At 38.2% G+C, this 10,000-nt stretch overlaps 1 protein-coding gene across 18 annotated transcripts in view; it reads right to left on the bottom strand.

Moving 5' to 3' along the window:
- afdna (afadin, adherens junction formation factor a) overlaps window positions 1-10,000 on the bottom strand; it is a 114,293-nt gene that overhangs the window by 71,351 nt on the left and 32,942 nt on the right. For all 18 annotated transcript variants that reach the window (XM_058379025.1, XM_058379014.1, XM_058379023.1 and 15 more), the window contains exon 2: window positions 808-1,003. In XM_058379025.1, coding sequence (XP_058235008.1) covers window positions 808-1,003 — 196 coding nt within the window. The remainder of the gene's footprint in view (window positions 1-807; window positions 1,004-10,000) is intronic.

Raw genomic sequence — 10,000 nt, 5'->3', positions numbered from 1 at the left:
GTAGCTTGTTAAAAACAGTAGAGTTCCATCATTTTAGGATTTTTGTAAGAGGTTCCAGTTAGCTAGAACTAGCTAGTTAGTGTGTTCTGTGTTATTTTAAATCATTAAAATCAATAAAAATCTAATTATTCCTTAATTGTAAATACAGGAAGTTTGGGCAGATTTAACGGGACTTGAAAACACTAACCTCGACTGATCCGCTACAGAACTAGGGACGACCATCTCCCATTTTCTACACCATTATTTATGTTAAATTATTTATTCATATACAATTAAAGTTATTTATTTACAAAATCAATCTAACCAGATTTTGGAAAACTAACAAAGACTAAAGTAATGGCACCCTGTAAAAGCAGGAAGCGCTAGAGAGAATTCCGAACACAGGTTCACATATTCGAGCGATATCACGGAGAAAAATACAAACAAGTATGCTAAGAAAGCTAAAGTCTTCATAAGCGTTAATGTTGAAACTAGCTGTTTGTTAACTGTTGTTCATGTACTCGCTTGAGGATGTTAAATATAAATCTAAATTTTTTAAAAAGAGTCCACTAGGGGTCACATCAGAGCCAAAACATCTTCATCCACCTGGTTATGCTAATGTTTAGTGCTTTTATGCAGAACCGTGTTAAACGTTAGCCTGGCTAAATGCACATTTATATGTATAAGTGGTTTGATATATTTATATACAATTTAGTTTCAAATGAACTTAAACCAGGGAATTGTTCATAAAGCTGGTGGGAATTTTTCTTCATTTCGGTCTACGAAAATGAAAAGGAATCCGTCCGTAATTTCAGAGAAGCTACTCACCCCCGCTGACATGGACCTCGTACAGCGAGTATTTGGGCGAGGAGAGCATCCTCATGTCAGGCCGGAATTTCTCGGCCAGCGTCTCGATCACGTCCTGCGTGGTGGCTGTGCTGGACACGCGGATGCACTTGGTGGCGAAGTTCCCGGCCACTCTGTCCTGGAAGTAAAAGCGCATTACGCCGTGGAACTCCAACTCCTGCAGAGAGAAAGAAAGAAGAGCAGGGATTAGTCCAGCTGTTTTCACATAGGGATCTTAAACATGCTCGTCGTGCTGCGTAGCTGATCGTCACTCCGGCTCTGCTCTTACTGCTCGTACGTTCTGATACACGGATATGACACGCAAACAATCTGATATACACTATATAGGCAAAAGTTTTGGGACACCCCTCCAAATCATTGAGTTCAGGTGTTGTTTTTCAGGGGTTGAGCTCGGCCCCTTAGTTCCAGTGAAAGGAACTCTTAATGCTTCAGCTTCATACCAAGACATTTTGGACAATTTCATGCTCCCAACTTTGTGGGAACAGTTTGGGGATGACCCCTTCCTGTTCCAACATGACTGCACACCAGTGACCAAAGCAAGGTCCATAAAGACATGGATGAGGGAGTTTGGTGTGGAGGAACTTCACAGAGTCCTGACCTCAACCTGATAGAACACCTTTGGGATGAATTAGAGTGGAGACTGTGAGCCAGACCTTCTCGTCCAGCATCAGTGCCTTCCCAGCTGTTATAGCTGCAAAGGGCGGGACAACTCCATATTACATTCATCTGCATGTAAAGGCAGACGTCCCAGTTTTGAACTTAAAACAGGAAGTTAGCAGTCACCTTTATCCAGAGTAACTTCTTTTTATTTTATATATATATATATATATATATAAATATAAAATTGAGGGTCTTGCTCAGGGGTCCAGCAGCAGCAGCAGGGGGATTCACCTGGGATTCAAACTCACAACCTTCTGATCATTACTCCAACATCTGAGCTACCACTTCCCACATGATAGTGAGAGTTATCCGCCTCCCAGCCTGAGGACACTAACGGAAACATCTCAGACTCAGTGACCGCTCATTTCTCCCCATTTCTGGTGGAATCATTAGGATCAGTTTTCAAACTAACCCCCGAATGAGTGAGTCTGTGTTACTGTATCTGAGTATCCTTCTCCACACCAACCCTCAACACATGACCCAATATCCTGAGATCCCTTTTCCCGGGTGGTCAGGAGGTGAGATCAGCCCCGAGGAGATCTGCTTTTGTCTCCACACAGCAGCCGGAGATCAGCTTTTGTCTCCGTACAATAAGCCAAGGAGGGACTTTTTTTTTTTTTTTTTTTCCAATCAGCATCCTGATACACTGATGGCTGCTCAGATCTGGAACAAATCTGTCGAGTCAGCTCTTTATTCCACCTGCATCCTGCTTCCACATTTATTTAAATACAACTGGGTTTTCTTTCCCCTCAAATATGGAAAATTCCGGAGATTTGATTTTCCATTTTATTTTTTGCAAGATTATTTATTCCTTTCAAATGATGTATCCTTGGGAAAGGGAAAAATGTGAGACTTTAGAACAATCTGATATGATATGAAGAATTTGCATAATAAAAATTTTTTTAATATATTTTTAATAATAAGTTTTTTAAAAAGCATTAAAAATAATAACAATAATAAATGAAATAATAATAATAACAATCAACAACAGCAGCCTAAAATTAAATAATAATAATAATTATTTAAAATAATAATAATAATAATTTAAATAATAATTTTTAAAATAAAAATTAAAATAATTAAAAAAAATAAAAAAATTCCAAGGTCATATTCTAGCACTGGTTTAAATCCATAACGTGAGACGTGTGTGTGCGTGTAATTGAATCCACCAATGAGGAGTGCTGAGGGATTTGAAACCTCCCGATGTGTAAATGTAAAAGAGTATTATTTTAGGTGGAAATTCCCCGTCCAGCTCCATCGGCACTAAAACAATGAGGGTCAGGAGTGTGAGTGTGTGTTTCCTGTCTGCACACCGAGCCACTTCCTGTCTGCCCTGGCCATATAAGCACAGATACAGAGAGTCTCATCTTGACTGCACCGGATCCAGCGCCGATGTGATGAGGAAATCAAATCACATGTGAGCAGAATCGTTATCAACACACACACACACACACACACACTCTAAAACAAACACACACTAAACAGAGACACACACACATGTTCAGGAATGTGTTTGAAGTGAGACTGCTCTTCTTTAAACAAAACTTTTACCTTTGACCATGACTCCTCCCCGAGAGACTCGCTCAGATTAGTCATCTCACACACACACACACACACACACACCTGACTGTGATACTCTGTAAATTAGTAACAGGTGGGACGCTAACTTTCATCTCTTATCCGTATAAATTCCCACAGTCCAAGTCCAAAACTCAGGAGATCGGGCTTCGATCTCCGCCCACACACACACACATGCACACACACACACACTCTCTCTCACACACACACACGCATTAGTATTTCTATTACAATTTTAGAATAGTCAATATAATACATTAACCTCACAATATGCATTTAATTATTACATTTTTACGAATTTCTTTATAAAATAAATTTGAAGAAATGCTGAAAAGGAGAAAATTACACCAAAAAAAAGGGCAGAAGATTTATACTTTTTATGAGTTCTTTATGTTTATTTTAAATAAATATCAGATTTTTAAAAAAATAAATAACATTACTCCACATTTTTATTTTAAATAATCAACAGACTTATCACTCTATATTTTTATTTTAAATAAATAAGATTTATTACTCTATATTTATTTTCATTTTAAATAAATAACAGATTTTATGCTCTATATTTTTATTTTAAATAAATGACAGATTACTTTATTTTTATCTTAAATAAGTAACAGATTTATTGCTCTATATTTATTTTTATCTTAAATAAATAACAGATTTATTACTCTATATTTTATTTCAAATAAATAACAGATCTATTACTCTATTTTCATTTTATTTTAAATAAGTCACAGATTTATGATATTTTCCCAATATTTAGATTTGTTCTCAAAATTAATAACGTAGAAATTAAAATGTTTAGAAAATTAATTAATTAATTCAAAAAATATTTATTCTTTTTTTATAGCTTAAAAAAGTATTTAAAAAATAATTTTAGAAAAACGTTAAAAAATAAAATACTTTTTTTTAAACATTGAAAAAGTAAAAACAAAAACAAAAAAAAACTTCCATGCCTTGCTTCCAGGCAGTTTGTAATCATTTAACCAAAAGAAGTTAAGAGTTTCAATATGGTGACCTACATTTTTATGACATTATGCTACTGGTGTTAGCAGTACGGAGTGTAGAGCAGTGTCACCAGCAGGGGGCGATGTCACGTCACATCACATCACATCCCCACCCGAGTGTTCAGACTGGACAGTGAGCTCAGTGGAAATCACTGGGACATCACCAGCTTCATCACTTTACATTGAAAGTCCAGACTGTTACATCACAAGCTCATCAAAATCACCGTGCTCTCTTCCCCAACAGACTGAGCTGAAAATCTGACCAGTGACAGCTAATCTAATCTCCACACGCACGGTCACTATAATCAGACACTCCGAGACACACTGATAACTCCAGGACAAAAAAAACAAAACAAAAAAAAAAAAAGCTGCAGTGTGAGGGATAAAAGGACGAGAGCAGGACGTGGTTTTGAGGGACATTGCATGAGGTCAGCGTTCTTCTGACCCCTGACTTGATTAGCATGCCAACAAAGCAGCGCTGCAGTTGCGTGACTGACGAGTAAACAGCATTCCGGTCAATCAGGGGTCTGAGTGATGACTGGAGTCTGGGGGATTGTCTCAGAAACGCTAAAGAAAGCAAAAGACAGCGTTAATTTAATATAATATATTAGTAACCTGGAAAAAAGGGTGAAGCATCTGTTGTAGCCTGAAAAAGAGACAGAGACTAAAAGGGAGGGAGAGAGAGAGAGAGAGAGAGAGAGAGAGAGAGAGAGAGGGAGAGAGATAGAGAGAGACTGAAAAAAGAGACGGAGAGACTAAAAAAGGGAGAGAGAAAGAAAGAGACAGCAAGAGAGAGACAGAAAAAAGTAAGGTAGAGAGAGAAAGAAAGAGAGAGCCCGAGAGAGAGAGAGAGAGAGAGAGAGAGAGAGAGAGAGAGAGAGAGAAACAGAGAGAGACTAGAACTCAGACTCGGTGCTAAAGCTTCTGCTTGTTGGCTTGTCAATGAATAAAGCCACACCCACTAGTTGACTCTGAAGCTGTTACATTAGCGGCTCTGTGCAGAAGGTTGTTACTTCTCTCTCTCTCTGTGTGTGTGTGTGTGTGTGTGTGTGATTTGTGTGACTGGTTCTACTTCCTGTCTGCGTGTTCATGATTGAGGGAAACAGCTGGTCTGAGGTGTGTGAGTGATGACACCGTGGATGAACCCGGGTTCGCATTAACAGAATGTAAAAGCTGTGAGTGTAAGCCCCGCCCCTAAACCAGCAAGAAATACTGAGACACAACCGTGAGAAAAACCCTCTGTATTTATCTTCATCAAGATGCAAAGAGACAACATCTCATCACTCTGTTCTCTCACACACTGCTGCTGTCTCTCACATCACCAGCATCTGACAGCATGGAACACACACACACACAGAGAGACTAGAGAATGTGCTATCATCCTATAACACACACACTCAGACTACAGACACACACACACACACTCAGACTACAGACACACACACACACACTCAGAGTAGAGAAATGCGCACACACACACACTCAGAGTAGAGAAATGCGCACACACACACACTCAGAGTAGAGAAATGCGCACACACACACACTCAGAGTAGAGAAATGCACACACACACTCAGAGTAGAGAAATGCACACACACACTCAGAGTAGAGAAATGCACACACACACTCAGAGTAGAGAAATGCACACACACACTCAGAGTAGAGAAATGCACACACACACTCAGAGTAGAGAAATGCACACACACACTCAGAGTAGAGAAATGCACACACACACGAGAAAGTGCTAACATTTCATAATACACACACACAGACTCGGAGTAGAGAAACACACACAAGCACACAAACAGACTAGAGAAGGTGCTATCATCCTATAACACACAGCACATTTTCTAGTCTGTGTGTGTGCCTAACATCCCATTTTACACACATACAGGCACGCACACACACACAGCTTAGCATTACGTCACTCCGAATAGCACCCTCACGCAGCAGCTTTTCACAGACACAAAACACACACACAGAGAGAGAGAGAGAGAGAGAGAGAGAGAGAGAGAGAGAGAGAGAGAGAGAGAGAAAGGATCAGGCTGCGACACAGTTCTGCATTCAGCAACACTGCTTTTACAAAAGAGAAAGAACAGCACTACAGTGAAAAACTGTGTGTGTGTGTGTGTGTGAGAGAGAGAGAGCTGGGAGACTTCATCACGTCCTGATTAGGCATTTCCTAGGTGTCCTTAAACAGATACGAACAGAGACCAAAGAGAAGAGTTGAAACTCATTACAGCAGAGTTTATATAACGAGGAAGCAGAGCAACCTACTCTGTAAACAGCTCCACATAAACACAGCAGGCGAGAGAGAGAGAGAGAGAGAGAGAGAGAGAGAGAGAGAGAGAGGGATGGAGAAAGAGTTTGAAAGGATAGAGATAGAGAATGAGAGAGAGAGACAGAGAGAGACGAATGGACAGATGGAAGAACAGAGGGAGGGGAGGGAGCATTTGAAAGGACAGAGATAGAGATAGAATATGAGAGAGAGAGAGAGAGAGAGAAAGAGAGAGACAGACAGAGGGAGAGAAAGAGAGAGACAGAGAGACAGACAGAGAGAGAGAGAGAGAGAGAGAGAGAGAGAGACTCAGTTGACTGGGTTGTGTGTGTACTCCTGCACTGTACAGAAGCTGCAGTTAGAGGTAATGAACAGAACTCCAGAGCTGCACTGTGAACCTCAAAGCATTATTAATGTGGAGGAAACTGAACTGAAACACTGAACACTGCTTCCAGGAGAGAATGATCCAGGAGAGAATGATCCAGGAGAGAATGATCCAGCACACTGCCTCACAGAATAAACCCTTACTCCTGTTAATCCTCAGCTCAGAGTCCGAGTTCACTCCCGGGGCTGCGACGTCGCTTTCCTGCACTTAACTACACACTAGGAAGTCGGAGTTCAGCAGGTGACAAAACGAGTGACGTGAGACAGAAATCGGTGAAAGACGGCGGTATCTCTCACACTTAGCTGAGTGATACAGTATAAACACGTAACAACAGTATTCCACACAAATATTTCATTTAAATATTTAATATTTCACGTCACAGTTAGGCGGACAGCTTGTTGCTCACAAAAACACAAACAAGTTGTAATTCCGAGTTACGACCTCCTGTTTCCGAGGTGAGACGAATGCAGCACTTGAAGGTGTTGATTAATTTTAGATAATAATAATAATAATAATAATAATAATAATATAAGTAAAAAAAATAAAAAATTACAATAATAAAATTAAATAATAATAATAATAATAATAATAATAATAAAAAATAATAAATAATAATAATAATTAAAATTTAAATAATAATAATTAAAATTTAAATAATAATAATAATAATAATAAATTAATCTTAAACAACAATAATAATAATAAACAATAATAATAATAATAATATTTAAAACAAATAATAAAAATAAAAAAAGTAATAATAATCATGCAGTGGATGAGTTATAAATGGTTACTGATTTGGGAAATGTGCTGGTCACTACCCTGTCCTGGAGATTTAGTTAGTATTTAGTGTTTCATTTATCCGTCTTTTCTCAGAAGCTCCTCATTTAGATGAAACCTGTTCAGCGCTGATTCACTGAATTCTGTCACTCGGCTGCACCACATGACACCACTCACTGTGTGAATCATCTGGTCATTAAGCAGACCCGTTAAAATGGCTGGGATTCTTCAGCGTAATGAGTCACTCGCTCACACCGGACTCAATGGAACGTGTGTGAAAGAATGTCCAGGAGGGAGGGAGAGAGAGAGAGAGAGAGAGAGAGAAAGAGAGAGAGAGAACTGATGTGTCGCTCAGAAAACTCCGGAATATTTCTTTGTGAAATAAAAAAAAAATCTAGGAAAAAATTCTTTTAATATTAAAAATCACAAATGACATCCTAATGTGGAAAAAAAGAAAAAAAAATTATTTCCTGCTCTTTGTTATGATCACAAATTTAACTTTTTTTTTTTTAATCAAGAAAATGAAACACATTTTACACAAAAGTGTGAAGCTTAGTAAGTAAAAAAATAATCCACACCGAGTCGTGGTGCTCTGGAGGAATAATCAGTGACAGTCTGGTGTGATGAAGCGGAGTCACTGTGACATACAGCATAAAACCCTGTTCCACTTTTATCTCTGCTCGACAGATTATACCGTTTTATCCATTTAGTGTTACATTTAACATTAACTAATCAGTTCAGCTCCTGTTTCAACTGTTCTCTTGTTCACACCCAGAGAAAAGACAAAGCATGAGAGAGACAGAGAGAGAGAGAGAGAGAGAGAGAGAGAGAGAGAAGGAGAGAGAGGGGGAAATAAAGAGTGAGAGTATGAAAGGATAGAGAGAGAATTATATAGAATGTAAATAAATAGAATTAAAGAGAATTGAATAAATCGAAAACACAGTGGAACCTCGACATACGAATGTCCTCCATTACGAATTTTCACCTTAAGAATCAAAATTTTCCAAGAAATCTTCATCGGCATACGTAGCATTATCAGCACATGAACGAATTGAACTGAGCGCTGGATGCGTCTGAGAGACGCTCAAAACTTGTTAGCGTCAGTGGAAAGCTGTTTGGAAAGAATCAACCAACGTTGTCTTCAGCATGCGTTCAAAAGCTAGGTGATTTTTGGGGTGTTTTTTGTGGACAGATTGGTGGTGTGGGTGGTCTGTTCTATTTTTAGCCCAAGCTTGGTGGCACGACTTCCTGTGAGGAGCCTTGACATGAAATGCTTGTCTTGGGTCAGTTCTTTGTAAGCAGCTATACAGTTTACATACGCTTCATATTGGGAATATTTTTGGGTGACTGGAACGGATTATCTGCATTTACATTATTTCTGATGGGAAAACCCCTATGCCGAGGTTCCAGTGTAATCTATTTACAGAAATGGTTCGTTATGTAGAGCCTGTGCTGTACACGTCTCTGTAAATCAGCTGTTACTATGGAAACGATGATATATCTGAACAAGCTGCTGGTACATCCATACAGTACCAGTGTGATTCAGGAATATTCTTAACACAAGACGTTAAGAAAGACTGCGAATAGGAAACCTTTCCAAAACTCTGGACTCTTCAGAGACGCCACAGTCTGATGGTCTCCCTCTGAGGCGGTTCGTTTTCTTCCCTCGAGGCAGAGTTACTAATGAATCCAGCAAATCTTCTAATCTGTGAAATCAGCGTTTAAATCTTCTGCCTCTCTGTACACAATCTTACACACCACCTGTTCATCTGATCGCGTGTGTGTGTGTGTGGGGCTAAAACTCAGCTCGTCCAATCAGGGGACAGCTCTGAGGTCACTTCCTGCTTACGGTCCACGCTGTGAGTCACGCCCTGAGCACGGTGCGAGAGAAATCTGATTAGCCGCTTGTTTGTGCACAGAGATTAGCAGCTCCTGCATTATATTACTGCATTATTCATATTTAGTATTTCCTGAAGCATTTCTTGGAAGCTATTTTAGGACAAATGGCATTTTCTTTAATAAAATGGAGGCGTGAAGGATAAAATGTAATCCAGTAAATGTGCGTCTCAAACAGTTGATGCAGCTGGTTATTGCTATTTATTTATTTAATTAAAATTAATTAATTAATTATTTTTTTTACATTTAATTTATTTATGTATTATATTTATTTATGTATATATGTACTTTAATTTCATTATCTTATTTTCTTTGGTTTTCCTTGGTTTATTTTATTTAACTGAATTTTATTTATGTATTTATTTATTTTAATTTAATCTTTTGTTTTTATTTTATTCATGTATTTATTTAATTTTACTTATTTAATTTAATTTATGTATTTATTTATTTTTATTTGGTTTATTTAATTTTATTTATGTATTTATATTATTTATTTAAAAAATAAAGAGGAGGATCTGTCAACACCTGCTGCAGGATAAAAATAAAAAAAATCCAGTCATGCCTATGTGCTA

Source organism: Hemibagrus wyckioides, linkage group LG25, assembly GCF_019097595.1.
Source record: "Hemibagrus wyckioides isolate EC202008001 linkage group LG25, SWU_Hwy_1.0, whole genome shotgun sequence".
In the NCBI taxonomy this organism is placed as follows: Eukaryota; Metazoa; Chordata; class Actinopteri; order Siluriformes; family Bagridae; genus Hemibagrus; species Hemibagrus wyckioides.
The sequence above is the reverse complement of the archived record's forward strand: the minus strand, read 5'-3'. Positions and strand labels throughout refer to the sequence as shown.